Source organism: Drosophila yakuba, chromosome 3L (genome assembly GCF_016746365.2).
Source record: "Drosophila yakuba strain Tai18E2 chromosome 3L, Prin_Dyak_Tai18E2_2.1, whole genome shotgun sequence".
NCBI lineage: Eukaryota > Metazoa > Arthropoda > Insecta > Diptera > Drosophilidae > Drosophila > Drosophila yakuba.
In genome coordinates this window covers 7997795-8015366 of record NC_052529.2, presented here as the reverse complement: position 1 = coordinate 8015366, position 17572 = coordinate 7997795, and the positions used below count along the sequence as shown (strand labels likewise).

At 48.2% G+C, this 17572-nt stretch overlaps 6 protein-coding genes across 10 annotated transcripts; 4 read left to right on the top strand and 2 right to left on the bottom strand.

The window, feature by feature from the left end:
- The first annotated feature begins 38 nt into the window (after positions 1 to 38).
- Positions 39 to 3014, top strand: LOC6533306 (transcriptional repressor CTCF). Of its 2 annotated transcripts, none has more exons than XM_002093996.4 (4): positions 39 to 189; positions 311 to 703; positions 765 to 2713; positions 2773 to 3014. In XM_002093996.4, the coding sequence occupies exons 2-4, from the start codon at positions 313 to 315 to the stop codon at positions 2872 to 2874; spliced, it is 2442 nt and encodes an 813-aa protein (XP_002094032.1). In that variant the 5' UTR covers positions 39 to 189; positions 311 to 312; the 3' UTR covers positions 2875 to 3014. The 2 variants fall into 2 exon arrangements, with proteins under 2 accessions (XP_002094032.1, XP_015049895.1); XM_015194409.3 differs by having other exon boundaries at positions 66 to 193.
- LOC6533305 (geranylgeranyl pyrophosphate synthase) lies at positions 3000 to 8493 on the bottom strand. 2 transcript variants are annotated; one of them, XM_015194408.2, is made up of 7 exons: positions 8100 to 8493; positions 7760 to 7914; positions 5325 to 5433; positions 4997 to 5257; positions 4829 to 4931; positions 4625 to 4752; positions 3000 to 4499 (listed from the first exon to the last, which is right to left on the bottom strand). In XM_015194408.2, the coding sequence occupies exons 1-7, from the start codon at positions 8163 to 8165 to the stop codon at positions 4341 to 4343; spliced, it is 981 nt and encodes a 326-aa protein (XP_015049894.1). In that variant the 5' UTR covers positions 8166 to 8493; the 3' UTR covers positions 3000 to 4340. The 2 variants fall into 2 exon arrangements, with proteins under 2 accessions (XP_015049894.1, XP_002094031.1); XM_002093995.3 differs by having other exon boundaries at positions 5325 to 5469; positions 8100 to 8491.
- A 322-nt stretch (positions 8494 to 8815) lies between these two features.
- LOC6533304 (signal recognition particle 19 kDa protein) lies at positions 8816 to 9540 on the top strand. Its single transcript, XM_002093994.4, has 2 exons — positions 8816 to 8992; positions 9063 to 9540. The coding sequence occupies exons 1-2, from the start codon at positions 8928 to 8930 to the stop codon at positions 9481 to 9483; spliced, it is 486 nt and encodes a 161-aa protein (XP_002094030.1). The 5' UTR covers positions 8816 to 8927; the 3' UTR covers positions 9484 to 9540.
- Positions 9541 to 9638: 98 nt separating this feature from the next.
- LOC6533303 lies at positions 9639 to 11157 on the top strand. Its single transcript, XM_002093993.4, has one exon. It carries the CDS (start codon positions 9811 to 9813, stop codon positions 11032 to 11034), a length of 1224 nt encoding a protein of 407 aa, XP_002094029.1. The 5' UTR covers positions 9639 to 9810; the 3' UTR covers positions 11035 to 11157.
- Positions 11158 to 11512: 355 nt separating this feature from the next.
- LOC6533302 (major facilitator superfamily domain-containing protein 8) lies at positions 11513 to 14874 on the top strand. Of its 2 annotated transcripts, none has more exons than XM_002093992.3 (6): positions 11513 to 11637; positions 12798 to 13092; positions 13157 to 13663; positions 13720 to 13871; positions 13939 to 14535; positions 14599 to 14874. In XM_002093992.3, exons 2-6 carry the CDS (start codon positions 12901 to 12903, stop codon positions 14786 to 14788), a joined length of 1638 nt encoding a protein of 545 aa, XP_002094028.1. In that variant the 5' UTR covers positions 11513 to 11637; positions 12798 to 12900; the 3' UTR covers positions 14789 to 14874. The 2 variants fall into 2 exon arrangements, with proteins under 2 accessions (XP_002094028.1, XP_039230306.1); XM_039374372.2 differs by having other exon boundaries at positions 11514 to 11637; positions 12804 to 13092.
- On the bottom strand, positions 14861 to 17313 carry LOC26534510 (RNA-binding protein lark). 2 transcript variants are annotated; one of them, XM_015194406.2, is made up of 4 exons: positions 17157 to 17313; positions 15982 to 16890; positions 15638 to 15876; positions 14861 to 15410 (listed from the first exon to the last, which is right to left on the bottom strand). In XM_015194406.2, the coding sequence occupies exons 2-4, from the start codon at positions 16681 to 16683 to the stop codon at positions 15293 to 15295; spliced, it is 1059 nt and encodes a 352-aa protein (XP_015049892.1). In that variant the 5' UTR covers positions 16684 to 16890; positions 17157 to 17313; the 3' UTR covers positions 14861 to 15292. The 2 variants fall into 2 exon arrangements, with proteins under 2 accessions (XP_015049892.1, XP_015049893.1); XM_015194407.2 differs by having other exon boundaries at positions 15982 to 16796; positions 17157 to 17306.
- Positions 17314 to 17572: the final 259 nt, after the last annotated feature.

Sequence of the window (17572 nt, the reverse complement as noted above, 5' to 3'; positions counted from 1 at the left end):
TGTATAGAGATGACAAGATACGAAACCAATCGAACTATCGATAACTGGCTGTACTGATGCTATATGTCGCCATCTTTTATTAGAAATGGGCAGCTGTTTCTTGTGGACGCGAATTAAATTGTACATTTAACAACAATAACGACAACCGGCGTCCTTTTTAACTTATTATTTGTTGGTCATTCAGTGCCGGTAGGTAAATTGAATCAAGCGGGATTACAATTGGTCGCTGCGAGAAATCGATAAGCGCCCTCTTCGGGATCCCGGTCATCCGCTGTGGGTCGCCACTAAAACAAATCCAATTTGCCCATAGGAATGCCTAGGAGGACAAAAAAGGACGAGGACCCCGAGGATCTGCAGTCCTTCCTTAACAATTTCCATAAGGAAATCGAAGGCAACAGCGATGAGAAGGTGGTGAACACAATTTTGGAGGCCATTAGTGCCGAGGTCAACGACTTGGAAGAGAATGATGTGGAGGCGGGTGGATCGAAACCGCTGGAGGAGGATCCGGAGGTGCTGGAGCAGTTGGCAGATTTGGATGAAGCGGAGGAGGAAGACGACGAGGACAAGTACTTCATTGATGACGAGGGCAACTGCTACATCAAGACTACGCCCAAGAAACAAAAGGAGCTCCAAAAGAAGCTCAAACAGGCTGGCAAGCCGGGGAAAGCCACACGTTCCGTTGTCAGTACAGCCACCAATAAATGTGAGCACTCTGCCATATCTGTATGTACATATATTTCATTACTTATAACACTCTTTTTCAGCAATCAATTTGCGCCCAGCCAAATCGCCACCCAAGGCGGCTACTTCGAAACCTGTCCCAGAGCCCAAGGCAATTAGCGTTCGTCCTGCCCGAGCAGCTGCAGCCAAGGCGAAGCAATCTGCAATGCCACCCCCGCCGACACCAGTGGTCAAAGTACCGGCACCCAGGGGCAGGCCAAGAAAGAATCCTGTCATACCGAAGCCTGAACCGATCGATTTGGAGCGCGAGCTCGAGGAGCTGGTTGATGAGCCCGACATCAGTTCAATGGTGACCGAATTGGCGGACTATGCCGTAGACGAAGCTGCCATAGACGCGGCCTCAGCTACCCTGGCGCCAAACGAGGCTGAGGTGTACGAGTTTGAGGACAATGCGACAGAGGATGAGAGTGCCGACAAGAAGGACGTAGACTTTGTGCTAAGCAACAAGGAGGTGAAGCTGAAGCCAGCTTCTACCAGCCAGAACTCGAATGCTTCGGGACATAAGTACTCATGCCCACACTGTCCATATACGGCAAACAAGAAGTTTCTGATCACGCGTCACTCCCGGAGTCATGACGTCGAGCCATCCTTCAAATGCTCCATCTGCGAGAGGTCCTTCCGATCGAACGTGGGATTGCAAAATCACGTAAACACGCACATGGGCAAGAAGCCGCACAAGTGTAAGCTCTGCGAAAGCGCCTTCACCACCAGCGGCGAGCTGGTCCGTCACACGCGCTACAAGCACACCAAGGAAAAACCGCACAAGTGCACGGAGTGCACCTACGCCAGCGTCGAACTGACCAAACTGCGCCGCCACATGACCTGCCATACGGGCGAGAGACCATATCAATGTCCGCACTGCACCTACGCCTCGCAGGACATGTTCAAGCTGAAGCGGCACATGGTGATCCACACGGGCGAGAAGAAGTACCAATGCGACATCTGCAAGTCACGATTCACGCAGTCCAACTCCCTGAAGGCCCACAAGCTCATCCACAGCGTGGTCGACAAGCCCGTCTTTCAGTGCAACTTCTGTCCGACGACTTGTGGGCGAAAGGCTGACCTGCGCATTCACATCAAGCACATGCATACCTCTGATGTGCCGATCACTTGCCGGCGCTGTGGCCAGCAGCTACCCGACCGCTATCAATACAAGCTGCACGTAAAGTCGCACGAGGGCGAGAAGTGCTACAGCTGCAAGCTCTGCAGCTACGCATCGGTCACCCAGCGCCACCTGGCCTCACACATGCTCATCCACCTGGACGAAAAGCCGTTCCACTGCGAACAGTGCCCGCAGGCCTTCCGGCAGCGCCAGTTGCTGCGTCGCCATATGAATCTCGTACACAACGAAGAGTATCAGCCACCAGCGCCGCGCGCGAAACTGCACAAGTGCCCGAGCTGTCCGCGGGAGTTTACCCACAAGGGTAATCTAATGAGACACATGGAGATTCACGACGATTCGGCAAATGCTCGCGAAAAGCGCCATCGCCTTAAGTTGGGCAGAAATGTGCGACTCCAGAAGGATGGCACTGTCATTACGTTGATCAAGGATCAGTATGTGGATATAGACCAGGAGGACAACGAAGAGGAAGACAACCCAGAGAGCTATGACCTAGCTGAAATCGAGCCTGAGAACTCGGAGGCTGAAGAGGCAGAAGATGTTGAAACCATAGTCGCTGATCCGATCCGGCAGAGAATCAAGCCCGCACCTGTCATTATCAACAAACAGGCCAGACTTGCCGCCTCCGAAAAGCAGCCGATGATCATCAATCAACGCCTCCGAAGTCAACGGGGCACCAAGACGTTCCACATCAAGGAGGAGCCGGATAACTCGGACTTCACCGTGGAATGGCAAGGGGATGACGGCGAAGTTATGGTCGTTGAGCTGGTTAATGGCGACGAGGAGGTGTTGGTCAAGCACGAGCCGAGCGCCAACTCCAAGATTAGTGCCAAAAACTGCTTTGGTTTCGAGGTAGGTTGCCAAACTTAAACTGACATTTATTCCAATACTTAGATCTGATTTTCATTCAGGACGACGATGATTATGAGGAGTACGGCGATGCGGAAAACGAAGTTGATGGCGCTTCCCAGGAGTTTCTGCAGCTGATGGATATGATTGAGCAGGATTCTTAGTCTCCTGAAAACCAAGCTTATAGATAAGAAATGATGACTAAGTTATGTACATACCAAGCATACGGTAACGTAATTCTACGTTAAATTGTTTACTATTTAAATACAAAGTTGAAAGAGAAAACTTATTTTTGAAAGGTTAAGAAATGGATTTTGAAAATTTATTTTTTCTAAATGAATATACAATTCTTGGTGAGCAGTTAATATTCCTCGGCAACTAACATATTTGTAAATGATCCCCAACACTTAACCTTTAGTTGACAACTTGGCATAAATATTTATTTAAATACATATACATATATTTCAATGTTTTCATTAGTAGTACAGTATATGGGCAAAATGTTAGGTGCGTTTGCGTTTAGCTGCATCTGGGCGTGCACTGTAAATTCTCGGCTATTAGTTGTCGTTTCTACCGTAAAATGTTCGCATAGTTTTCAATTTCCTCTTCAGCAATCTGGTTACTTCTCTTGTTATTTTTCCGGTTTCTCTTGCCGTTATTTTTGTGTTTTTTTTCGGTTTTTTTTTAAGTGTATAACTACAATAAAAATATATATATTTATATATAATATATGTATATATTTTTTAGGTGGTGCAATGTGCAAAAACCTGCTGTGCAGTGCATCATTATCATTATTTCAATATATAGTTGCTTTCATTTGTGTTGATTTTGCATGAACAATTTGTCGTTAATGTAATATTAATATATGTATACGAATTGCATTTGTATAACAATTAAAATGGAACAACGTCGATAAAGGAAGTGCACATTGAGTTCCGAGTGAGTTAGATTTGATAAAATGACACTTAGAAATCGAAAATTGCTTGCAGAATCGAGTTACGAATACGAAACACACTTAGAAATACAAGAGCTAAAAAATTGCATATCGCATATTTTATAATTCAGTAATGCTCTGCGAGATTTGCGTGACTTCATTTGGTGGGCAAAACTAAAACTGGGAAACTAATTGAGTCGCCGACTGCCATCGTAGACGTAGACCCGCAACTAACTACGTAACTTTAAAGCAAAACTATATTAAAAGTAAAAAGTACAAAAACTAAACAAATTCTTGGAAAGCTGTGCTATGGCTCTTTGCTAGCTCACCGATAAGCTTGGCTTATATCAATTTACTTTTGGCTTAACAATTTTCTGTAAGGCTGCTGTTGGTTTTGTTATCCATCCCCATCGATTTCTCTTTCCAATCCAATTCCTGTCCTCTCCATTTCCGTTCTCATCGCTCTAGTTTCGGTTGAAAGTAAAGGGTTCACTGTAGGCTTTCGGTTGGCAAAGGGTAACATAAATCTCAGAATATCTTCAACTTCAGTTTCAGCTTGTGCAGGAAGCGCAACAGTGGCGCACTGAGGCACGCAGGCGTCGGCTGGCTGCTGGCCTGCTGCTGTCTCGGATTGGCGGCAAAAGAGGCACTGCCGTTCGCAATTCACGACTGCTCCCTCTTTTGCCTCTTTGGCTGCTAATTGCAATTGAGCGTGTTCTGGTTGGGGCTGCTGCGTGAGACGTTGTTGTGATTGATCTGGTTCGACTGCGTGATGCTGGCGCTATCGCTCGTCTTCCACGACAGCAGCTTGTTGAGGAGGCGGTCCATGTACGGATTGCTACCCAGACGGGCCACCTGTGTGGGTTGAGAGTTTATTAGTTGGTGATACATGCGACCAATGATGCGAAAACATCATAAATTTAATCCTGCATCGGCTTCCAAGCCACTTCGGTTGGCTTTACACGTCTTTAAGTACTAACCTCCGCACGCGCCTCCGCGTCAAGCGTCTCCAGAACCTTGCGTGTATACTGAAAGCTGCCCAGCTTTTCCAGCAAGGTGATGCAGTACTTCTTGACCTCAATGTCGTGCGTGCGCTGGCGTAATATGTCTGTGGATATTAGCACAATAAGTCCCAGCTTAATGCGTGAAAAGCCTTTTGGGTGAGGTCAAGCCGTAGGACTTACGTAAAACCTGTTTATCCTGCTTCTGGGTGCGAACCGCATGGATTACCGGGAAGCCGAACTTGCCCTCCGTTAAGTCCTCGGCGAAGCTCTTGTTCTCCGTGTACTACAGAGAAGTGTCATCAATGATTAACCGATTTATGCATATTGCCATCATTCACATTCACTTACCTCTTTCAGACTCAGATTGCAGTAATCGTCGCGTATCTGAAAGTACAGGCCCAATATAGCCGTCAACTTTGAATAGTCCTCCTTGTTGGTGCTGAACAGCTGCATCAGGCGAATGGCCAGCATGAAGAGGCCGCCAGTCTTGCGCACAGTCATCAGCTTGTAATCCGACTCCGAGGGACACGTGAAGCTGTCGCGCCAATAGATCTCCATGCCCTGTCCGCGATGCAGCTCCAGCAACTGTTCGGTGTACACCTTGGTGGCCTGCAAGCGAAATGCCTATTCATTTTAGCTCCACAATGTCGTTTTGGTGCTTTGATTTCGTTCGTACCTCCGGGTGATCCAGCTGCTGCACCTTCTCCAGCGCCAGGAACAGTGCATAGTTGGCCGCATTTATGGTGCTGGCCACGCCGTAAATGGAATGCGCCACGGGCACACCTCTGCGAAGGATCGAATTGTCTTCAATATCATCAATGCTGTAAGTTAGTATCAAGAACACACATGTTTATAGTTGCTGTGAGTTAATTGTGTAAAGGGCAGTTACGCACTTCTAATCTAACTTAATATTACGAGTATTTCAAGCATTTCAAGCAGTTGGAGAAAATATTTGCTTAAGCAATTGGAAATATGTTCTTCGTTTTCATATTCGATAATTTACTAATCAGCAGATGTTTTCGTAAACCTATTTATTCCGAATTGCACTACACAAACACGTACTGAATAGAAAACTATGGGTTTTTAAATAGAATTTCACAATTGAAGCGTGTATCAAGCGAAGGGTGCCTCCAGTTCATGTGTCCACCAGCCAGCCACATGCATATTTATAAACATACGGTGGCGCCCCCCATTCCATTCATAATGGATGTGTAATTTTAAGCCTCGCTTAAAGGCCGCCATCGCTTCAATAACTACGTTGCCCGGCGGGTAAGACGAGCTGGGCAGCCCAACATTTGCGTAATTAAAAAATGTTTGCGCTCCGCCAAAGCTGGCAAAGGCATTGGTAGGGAATATGGATGGTTTGGCTGGTGTAGGGATGGTATGAGGCAGGATTGGCATGGCATGGCAGGCATGAAGGCGTGGGCGTTGAAGCGACAACGCACAAAGGGGCTGGGTTGTGGAAAGGATGGGATGGGGGCTGGGGTGCAAAGGAGGCTGGATGGGATTGGGGAAAATGAGGAAAACAGGGAAAGTGGGGGAAATGGGCGGGTGGGCGTGCTGCTGCTGCTGCTGCTGCTGCCGCTGCGTGGCAAGAGTTGTGACAATGCCTGTCGACTGGCGACGGCCTGACTAACTGACAATGGGCATAAGTGCATGAATGACGAACGGACGGACGGACGAGGGTCGGGGCACTGACTGCTGCGACTGCTGGCGTCGTTGTAGAACTAGGTTTTTGCCAATATGAAAATGCATTACTAAAAAGGCAAAAACACCAGGAACGCCAAGAACACCAAGTACACCCAAGAACACCAAGAACATGCAGGCCACTTGCTGGCAATGAGAATGCTGTCGAGGAACAATGCTGGGGATTTTAAGCAGAATTAAGGCCAGTTCTGAGTGTTTGCCTGTAAATGGATGGCGGCGACAGGTGGCCGGAGGCAAGACGGGATTAGCTCGAAATCGACATGAATGCTTCCCTAGCTGCTGCTGCTACAGCTGCTGCCTGAAGATAGGCGAAAATCCCTGGTCACTTCGAGTCGGTTTACTGTCTTCAATTGAAAAGCGGCAGACACTTCAATTGGCTGAGTTCAAAAGTTTAATTGCGACGTTTTTGTTGCCAAGCCATCTTATTCATCGCTTTTTCCCCACGTAGGTCGCCCGGAGAAAAATCTAAATAATTTATGCAATTTCGTATTCCACATTCGAGTGCAAAGAAATTCAATTGTAAACAGAAAAACCTGCGGGCTCATGATGAAATTTGGAAATTGTTTTGAGGCCAGCGCACAACGCTCTGGCCAAATAGCCCACAAAATGTGCGAGAATATACATATGGTCAAATCCAATTGGGTAAAAGGGGAGTGCGGATGATTCACCATCCAAGTGATAAAGCAAACTTCTATACAGCATATGGAAACGCTATATATGGAAACGAACTGCTGATGATGATAAGAACTTCTCCAACGAGCATATGGCAGCATTGCTATATATTTCTTTTGGAGCGTGGAGTCTCTACTTTTCATCACTTGCCCAAAGAACTTCACGCTCGATTGGGCATTTAACTGGAATCCATCTAAACTAAAGCAAATAAGCCAAATGTATACAAATACGGACTCTGCAAGTGTGAATTGAGATAAAACATGCAGGAGAAGTGGTTAAAACGGGGTGGGGGTCAAACGTTCGGGTGTTTTGGGGGGGCACAAAAAAAAACAAAAACAAAGCGTAAACAAAGCCAGATAATGGAGAGCAGAAACAAAGAGGGAAGGCAAAGGTCAAAACGAAAAAGTAAAGCACGCCAAGCATGATTAGTTGACTGGCAATAAATCGACAGGTATTTAAATACGTTCATAAAACTAGCACGGATTTTATATGGTTTCCAAACGACACATGTGTTTAGTGAGTCTACAATTTCTTAGTAAAATATCTTGTTTATATTGATATGCATGTTAGTCAGTACATTATTTTGGGTTTTTCCTAGAAAGTGGAAAATATATGTATAAACATTTATATCAAATGTTTAATGTCTGTAGTATCATGCTGATATGTTGGCCTGCAGCTTAGGGCCTATTTATCTGACCGCAGCTGTATACTATATATAATTGATATACTCACAGCAAACTGGAATTGTGCAGCATCTGCACAATGTCTCCGATCTGCGCCAACTTTTCGCCCGGTATGAGCAACCAGTGATTGAAGGCCAAGGCCAACTCGGAGCGGAATTGTTTGCCAGGAATCTGTTGTATGTATGTGAAGGGCTGCAGCAGAATCTGGATAGCGCGTTTGCGTGCGTGGGCCACATGTAAATAAGACCCGAAAATGAAGTGGGACGAAAAAGAAGCAGATGGAGAAGGAGAATGGGAAAGGCCAAAATAGCTGGTTAGTTGGTGGGTGTCACTTTTAAATGTCAAAGTTCATCATGGGGTCCGGAAGGATTAGGCAGTGGGATAAGTACCTCATCCTGCTCCTTTTGCGTTGATTTATCTTTGGTCTTCTGTAATATGCTGTTCAGTTCTTCCATTGTTGTTGTCGTTTTTGTTGCTGGTGCTGCTGTTGTTTTTGTTGTTGTTGTTGTTGTTGTAGTTGCTGCTGCTGCTCCGCCGTGGCCTTGCGTGTGTGCTTTTGTTGTTTTGATTGCGCGGGTGTGAAGGGGCGGGAGGGTGCACTGCGGTGTGGGGCGTGCTTTTTGTTTACCGCTTGGCTTCGCGACACGCGTGACTAGAATTGTTGGCCGCCGTTTCGTCGACTCGTCGCTTCCACTTGGTGTTCGCGTTATCCGCACGACTTCAAGGCAATTACACCACGGAAAGACCAAAAACAGACTGTTATTGAAGTTCTTTCGCGGCCTGCATATTAGAGACGGTCACAGATCGATGTTTTTATCGATAAGGTGGGGAGGGCTTTTTGTTTTGATATCATCGATATTCCAAGAGATGAGAAATCTAGCTAAGTGGAATTGCCGGGAAATAGCCAAATTCTCATCAGTACCTAATTTTTAACTTAATTACATAATTTAATTTATCCAGAATAACATGTAACTATGTACTCTTTAAATCAATCTTTTTTTTTTTTAAATTTAATTGGCATATAAATCACCTATTATTTAGTAAACAGAAAAAACGCAAAGTGCATTGTTAGCTCTCTCGCCAGATATCGATTACTCGACCTGCTGCACTTGCCATCCCTATTTCAATTGGGCTGCTTGCGTGGAAAATAGCTTTCTCGCTCACTTTTTGTAAATTACACTCGAATTGCAATAAACTAACAAGGAATTCCTGCAATAATGGCGGCAGCAGCTCCCGTGATAAGCAACTGGAATCCGAGCATGAAGCACAGCGATATGGAGCGGTAGGAAGCAGACACAGGCCACAAAAACAAAGTTCGATCCCACATGTAACTTTTATTGTTGTTATCACAGATGGATTTGCATATATCCCGCCTACATCAACAGCAAAAGGACACGCCAGGAGGGCCGCCGGCTGCCCAAGGAGAACTGTGTGGACAATCCCACCTACACCGAGATCCGGGACGTGCTGTCTGTGTCCAACTTGCCCTTCCTCGTGGAGAACAAGAAGTACTCTCGCGAGAACAGCAGCGAACTCGAGTTCCGTGGTCGTGTGCGCGTCCAGCTGCGTAATGTCGATGGCACTTTGTACAACGGCGACTTCCCCACGCGCGAGTCCATCATGCAGCATATCGCCAGCAAGATACCGCAGCTGAAGACGCGACAGAACAAATCCGGCGACTCGTACCATCAGCAGTCGCAGCAACAGTCGAATGCATCCGGATCCGGGGGTGGTGGTGGCGGTGGCAAGAAGGGAAAGGGCAAGCGCCGCTAATGACTTCAGTGGCTAATCGTTGTTTTGGTTTCTTTTGTAATAAACGCTGTAAACAAAGATTTGTGTGTTCTGGGCCAAGTTCAAGTGCGGGAATTCGGCCTTGGCACGCCGAAGTGTGCCAAAAAAAAAAAAAAATCGGCACAAAGAACTCAATTAGAGAACCCAATTGGGAAATGTCTCAAGATCACACGAAGTCAGCATAAATTCCGGCGAACTGAAAGCTAAAATCAACTGTCAGTCACGAACATCTACGATTTCACCTGGTCAGCGTTATAAAATCGGTTGCGCATCGCAAATGGCCACACAGTTTGAACTGGAGCACCCACAATGATGACGGAAAAGATACGGAAGAGCAGCCTCTCCGGCTATACGGTGATACTTCTACTGGCGGCTATTCAGTTCCAAGCAAGTGTAGTGTGCAGCACGACGACCAAACCGCCGTCAACAGTGGCCACCACCACGAAATCTAGTCGCAATGTGAATCCCCTGACGGAGTCCAAACTCGAGAAGAATTGCAAGGCGCTGTGCGAGCATTGTGGCTGTCTGGGTTTCTACTGCGGCGAGGAGTGCCTGTGCGAGTGTAATGACGACCACTCCGACACCGAGTGCATCCGCACCATGCAGATGAATGCCAAGACGTTGAATATGCCATTCGAAATACTCATCCAGGGACCAAGCAGCAATCGCTTTGTGCGCAACGCCCAGCAGTTCGAGCAGAAGCGGGATGTGGTGGCCAGGAGCGTCTCCGCTTTGGGTCAGTTGCCGCGGAATCGTCGCTCAAACATAACCATCTATAAGCCCGCCGCCAAGTCGGTCATTCAACGCACTGCTAATGCCTTGGAAACGCCATCCAAGGCTACGGAACAGATTAGGCACAAGAGGTCCGTGGAGCATCTGGAGTGGTTCAACGACTTTGCCGGTTCCTTGGTGCGTCCCTCGCCCTTGGGCACTAGAGCACAAAAGCAGCAGCGTGCAGCGGCCAAGCCATCGGCATTCAAGCGTCAAGCTGCGTTGGATGAGCCGGCTCGTCGGGAACCATGGTTCCTGGAGCAGGCTGCTGCGCGACTGACTCGCCCCGCTCCCCTGAAAAAGGATCAGTTCTCCCGGAAGAGCAAGAAGAGTCCCTTGTTCCGAAAGAGCCCCAAGAGCAAGGCGTCCAAGGAGCAGTCGCGCAAAGAACCGGAGCGCGAGATTCGGCCACTTCGCGATGCCCTGCAGGTGGTGGAGCGCATACCCAAGGTGCTCCAGGATACTGTCAGTCATCTGTCCTCCGATCCACGCACTGGGGATGTCTTCAGCCTGAATATGCGAAACGAGGAAGTGTCGGCTGAGAAACGAGGAAAGGATCGCCAGGCTGAGGAGCGTGCGCCTCGCAGACCCTTCCGTGGTTTCCGGCGTAATGAGATCATCCCCGAAGCCGTCACCCTTGCTGCCCCACTGGACCTCGCCCCACGCGCTGCACTTCCCGTCCAGCGGCCAGGTGGTCTTCTGCTGCCCTGGCTAAGGCAGCGGCGACTGATGCGCTTGCAGCAGGCACAGGGAAATCTGTAGAGGAACTCTGCTATCAAATTTACTTTCATTTCTTTTATTTTAATCCTTTGTTGTATATTTATAAGGCATTTTGGGCTCTCAAAAATAAACTTGCACACTAAAGTGTTCTGCAGTAGCAGCGAATCAAATAGCTTTTTCATGTTTGGAATAGTATCTTAAAGATACATCTATGCCATTGATGATCCAGCTCCGAGCTCCACTCCAAGCTCCTAATAATGATAATGTTAAGAAGCCGTAATGGTTTCTTAATCCATTTAAAAGAGTCCATAGATTGCGGACTACAATATTATGCTTAGGACTAATACCCTGAGTAGAAAGCACTTACGATCTATCTTATAGTTGCCTTGGCCACCAGAGTATCTCCATAGCATACTTTCGGGCGCGGGCGTTATCTGCCGCGGCCTCCTCTCTCTCTGGTCAGCTCCATGCCGCTCTGTGGCGACGCGTCGTCCGGTTTGTTGGCAACAGGCGCTGCCGCGTCTTCAGCTCAGTCCGACGCGACCGTTCATCTGCAGTGGTTGTCGCTGTTCCGCTGCAACAGGTAGTTAGTTGGCTGGAGTGAAGCCACGGAACCACTGAACCACCGAACCCGATTGGTAAAAGGTGCATTACCCGCTACGGAAGCCCCACAAAGGGATTGCGAGGAGAGGATGCGCGGTGGGGGGTGACTTTGACTTCTAGCCGTACAGAAAGATACATGTACATAGACACAGATACAGATACAGATACAGATATAGCCATTGGCATCGGAGAGATTGGGGAGAAAAGCGCCTACTGTGCGGTTGGTTAAACATTACAAAGATCGAGGGAGAGCGAGTGAGTGAGAGTGTGACAAAGAACGAGTCATTTAAAAAACAATGAGTGCCTGTTTTACTTAAATACTTGTGTAAATAAAAACAAAAAACAACTTGGTAAACTTTAGAAGGCGGGCCAAATAATTATTTCGAATGCGAAATAATGAGAAATCAAAGAAAAGAGTGCATAGGCAAAGTAGCTTAACGAAAAAACAAAAGGCAGCCAAAGATCAACGGTCGCTATCTTGTATCTTGTATCTGACAAATGTGTGTGTGCGTACTTGGAGAACGAGAATCTGGCTCTCCACAAAGTAAAAACCAAACAAACTTGTGCATCAATTGACAATTAGTATACTCAATCAGAAATTGATTTACGAAGGCGTGACTTTCCATTGAGAAGTGATATAGGAAGTAGACTGAAGTCTGATTGATATGGCTAATCGCTGCACTTGTTGCACTATCAAAAACTAAAGTTCAAACCAAGTGTTTTTATTTCGGACTCGAAATTAATTTCCATCGCTCTCTCTCTGATAAATGAAGTCATGTAATAAACTGACGTTCTGTTCGAGCCTTATCAGGCCATATAAACAAAAACAATGGCGTACTCACAGTGATAGTGGTTTTTACTAAAGAAAAACGCCCTACAAACACCCTCACATGGCAACGGATAGCTACAAACAGCTTAATTTCGGCACCGATTGCCTTTATCTTCCGCAATTTCTGTGATAAGTTCGACCAACTGTTTTCCATATCTTCGGTTTTTCGGAGGACGGCGGAGGATAATCACGCCACGGCTGGCAGATAATCCACTTCGTATTCAAGTGGTCGAACCCACCGACTAGGAGCATACTCTACTCTGAGCTTAGTTATCTTAGGTTACTCCTCTACAGAATTATTCTCAGCTTTCAACAGATGAAACGAAACTGACACATTCATTCACAAAAGCACTAAAAACTCATTCGAATCCAGTTACAGAATGACTCAGTGGCGGTGAAATCCAGCAAACGCATCCATCGCAATCAACCCACCTCCAACCACCAAACAGCACACAAGTTAGCCAAGCAAACCAGCCATGGAGTTTGCACGCCGAGTGTCCGCTCGCTTTGAAACCAAAAGACTGCCGGAGGATGTGGACGATGGCCTGGAGACGCTGGAGGAGTACAAGCAGCGCTGGCGCTCCGTTCGCATCATCTACTTTACCATGTTTCTGATGGCGCTGGGCTTCAGCATCATTCTCACAGGCATTTGGCCCTACCTCAACAAGGTTCGTTTCCACCTGTACATGGTCACATTATCCAGCTGCTTATCAATCCCATCTCTCGCTTCAGCTAGATCCGGATGCGGGCAAGGAGTTCATGGGTCTCATTGTAGCCGCCAATCCGCTGGGACAAATGATCTTCAGTCCGATCTTCGGCTGGTGGGGCAATAAGCTTGGCAAGATTCGTCTGCCGCTGCTGCTTTCGCTGTCGCTGTTCACGCTGGCCAGTGGTATATACTCCTCGCTGGAACTGCGTCCGGACAACGTTAAGTACTGGATGCTCTCCTCGCGCTTCCTCATCGGTGTCAGCTCGGCGAATATTGCCCTGTGCCGCTCGTATTTGTCCGCCGCCACGCGAATCAGCGAACGCACCCATGCCGTTGCAATGGTTTCGCTGGCTCAGGTGCTGGGCTTCATCATTGGACCCACTCTGCAGGCGGCAGTCACTCCGCTGGGGGATCAGGGACACGTTTGGCTGTGGGGCAAGATGCACTTCAACATGTACACGGCATCCGGATGGATCAATGTGCTCATGAGCATTGGAAACTTCTTGATGTTTCTGCCTGGTGTGTTTGAGGTGAGTAGTAAAGTTACCTGGCTTAAAAGTGGTATCAAATTTGAGCATTCCTGCAGGAGCACAAAATTGCAGCTCGCGAGGTAATGGTGATGCAGGGCGGCACATCCGAGAAGGAGACCTGGAAAGGCATCAAGCCAAGCTATCTCTCCGCCTGGACTTTGATCGTCGCCTTCTTTGTTCTGGTCTTCAACTTTGTACTGCTGGAGACGTGAGTATTCCACAAAGCGAAGTTTTTGAGAGCTTTATGGTTTATGGATGGACTCCTCGCTTTGCAGACTGGGCACATCCCTGACCATGGATATGTTCGCTTGGTCCAATGACGAGGCGCTCTGGTACATGGGCATCATGATGACCACCGCAGCTATTGTCTCGCTGATCACGTTCGTACTGATTGAGCCCATGTGCAAGATTATTGCCGAGCGTTATGTGCTCATCTGGGGCGGATTCTCGCTCATGTTTCTCGGGCGCGTGCTCTTCGTGCCTTGGGGTCCGGATCCGCCCAAGCTGGCGCAGCCCTTCAATGCCAGCTGGAATCTGAGCGAAAGCGATCCCATCTTCTTGGGCTGCCCCACAACGCAGTCATGGTGCGGCGAACTGCCGGCATTGACGCTGACGCAGTTCATCATTGGATTTGCCTTCACCTCGATTGGATATCCCATTGGCGTGACTCTCATCCAGACCATATTCTCCAAAGTTCTGGGTCCCCGGCCACAGGGCGTCTGGATGGGCTGGATGACCGGCTCGGGTTGTCTGTCCCGCGTCCTTGGTCCTGTCTTCGTGGGATCCATCTACACGCGACTGGGCACATTCTGGACCTTTGGTGTTACTTCGGCCATGATGCTGGTCTCCATGTTTTGGCTGCAGTGCAGCAAGTAAGCTGAAATACTTTTCTTCTTTGTTGGTTTCCCATAATAATGAACGTGTTATCATTGCAGTCGCTTACTAATCCCACCAACATTTGAGAAGGCCACACCTGTGGAGCTGCAAGAACTGAACAAGCACAATGGCAGCAAACTGGACGACTCACCCGAGAACAAGCACAATGGTAGCCCACCGGAAGATCTTTCACCCGATCAGCCCATTTTGGGCAAGCACGGCAGCCACCACTCCATTTCGCATGCGTAACGAATGGAGCGCCAGTAGATCTTAAGACACATCGTTGCAATACTGCCCCTTAAACTAGCTTTAAAATACATGTTTATTTTTGCATAGTTTCGACTGTTTATGCGTTTATTGGTACTACGGATGAATGTGTGGGGCGCATGTCGTTGTCTAGTCTTTTAGGCATGTGTTGCATATAAGGAGGATGCTTCGACACACGTGTTTCCATCTTCTTGTTTAAGTGTACGAATTATGGTTAGTATGGTTTAGGCTTAGTAAAATACGTGTGGTTCACCAAGGCGGCAGCCACAGTTGTGAAAATGTCGTCGGCATCAGCATGTGCTGTTGGTGTGCTTGTTGGTAGTAGGCCGCTGGCGACCAGCAGAGCAGCCAGCAGTCCCCAGGCGCCGTCCTTTGGTTGCTGGGTGTGTGGTAGACAGTGTGGCCCCTGGCTAGGGACACGGACATTGGCAGGGGCATGGGTAGTGCAACCGCTACTCAGCTGCTGCCGTGATAGTAAAACTCATCTCAGTAGGGCGCATATCGGCGACCCGGAGGCGATGGACCACGCATTCCGCGCGACGAAATCATGCGTTCGTCAAATGCATCGCGACTGAAGTCCTCGTACACGTGTGAAGTGGGCGAGCTGTAAAGGAAGAAAAGAACTTGTTAGTTACTGGTTTTAAAATGGGTTCGCTGGCGATATATGTTTTTGATATATATTTCAACATTTCGTTGTATATAAACAAGCAAGCAAAGCTCTTTCTAGGGCCTAACTTGCAAGTAATAATAGTAAACTTAGTCAACTGATAAGAATTAGCTTGAACTAAGTACACACATACTAGCATTCCAACCACTTGACGTGGTACTTACCCATAGCGACTCATGCCATTGCTGCTGCGCGGCGGAGGCGGCGAGCGCCGACTGAACATGGTGTCGTATCCACGAGAAACGCTGCAGGAGCGCAGGCTACCGCTTAAGGGGGGCGGTAGAGGCATTGGTTCGCGGCGAGAGATAGGCGGCGGTGGGAAGTCGCGCATTCGCGACGTCTGATAGCGACGCTCGTACAGATCTCGCGAGTCCTCGAAGCGACGGTCATAGTAGTCATAGTCCTGCGGGTGGGAAAGCAAGGGATTGGATTAGTAGCAGCACAAAAAGTGGATGATACGTGGACAGTGGATGATTTGATCGGGGGGCAAAATGGATGCTGAATTTACCCTAAAGCCATCCATGATGCGGTCACGCAGGAACGGCGGCGGCGGTGGTGGCGGCGGATACGGGTCACGACCGTACATGCGATCTCTGTAGCCGCCGGCGCTGAGGGGCGATGGCGGCTCGCGTCCGCCTCCGGCACTGCCGTACAGTCGCGGACACTCTTTCGACCAATGCCCGGATCTTCCGCACCGATAGCACTGCTCCGGATCGCCCATGCCCGGCTTGGGCCGGACCCGACTGGTCGACACTTGAACCTTGAGCGGCTGCCCATCTACGACGCGACCGTTCAGCTCCTTAATGGCGTCCTGCACATCACCGACACAGTCCAGATGGACAAAACCATAGTTGCGCACAATGTCGCATTCGACGACGGTGCCGTATTTCTGAAACAGTTCCCGCACCTCCGGCGCCCGCGTCTTGTCCGTTAGATTTCCCACGAAGATTTTCGTGGTCGGTGTATTGGGCGCCCGCCGGCTCTTGGCCGCCTCCACCTTGATGGCGAACTCGTTCAGCGTATAACCGTTCAGATTCTGTATGGCATCGCGACCCTGCTGCTCCGTCTCCATGTGAACGAAGCCATAGTTCTTCACAACGTCGCACTCGACGACGGTACCGTACTTCTCGAAGAGTGCCCGCAGTTCGGTGGCTTGCGTCTTCTCGTCGAGATTCCCGATGAATAACTTGAACGTGCCGGCTCCGGGCATGGCGGCAGCGGGTTCCGCAGCGTGGTCGTCCACGGTTATTTCGTTTCTATCACTCTGGGTGGGGGATTCCCGGAAATTGGATATCTACGCGGCGGCGGCGTCGTCGGCGGCGGCTGCGTCGGTAATATATATATATATGTATGTCTATATGTTTGTATGCATATACCGCGGTTGGGCGACGACGGCGGCGGCGAACAAACGCGATACCTCAAGAGAAGAGAGAAGACAGTGCAATTTTTTCTAATTTAACCATTACGAGCAAAGGATTATTAGGATTTAGGCAGCAGCACAGGGAGCGCGATTAACCAGTAATCTCTATAAATTCGGTTTTATTTCTCATTATTGGCGTTGGCCTAATGCATACATAAAAAAAAAGATGGCGGCGGCTAAAGTTCACATTTTCTCACGGTTCTCGTTGCTTTCGTCGGCGTGGCTTTCAGATGCGGTACGGATAATGCAGGGGGCTGACTTACCTGATCGACGGCGGGGCTGGGCTGCAAATTAAAATTTTAATGCACAGCTCTATACTTTCTGTATTCCAAGCCGTTCAGCTGAATTTTCCAAATCGATTTTGTGCCTTGTCCGCAGTATGACCGTTTGACAGCTGGTGAAGTGTGACCCTAGATCACTTCGCTAGAAATACCAACGAAAGTTGCTCGCTTTACTCTGTAAACTCTTTGACTCTGTAAAAAGATCGGTTAGTTAACAGAAAAATAAAATCTTTGAAAACTACGAAGATTGGGAAAATACACTTAAAATTAAGCGACTATGATTGCACCTTATTAAATAGTATAGTACTTTAGAATACATATATATATTTAAATATGTCCATATACAATATATCGTTACTTGGACTCTGTAAAAAGATCGGTTAGCTAACACAAAAATA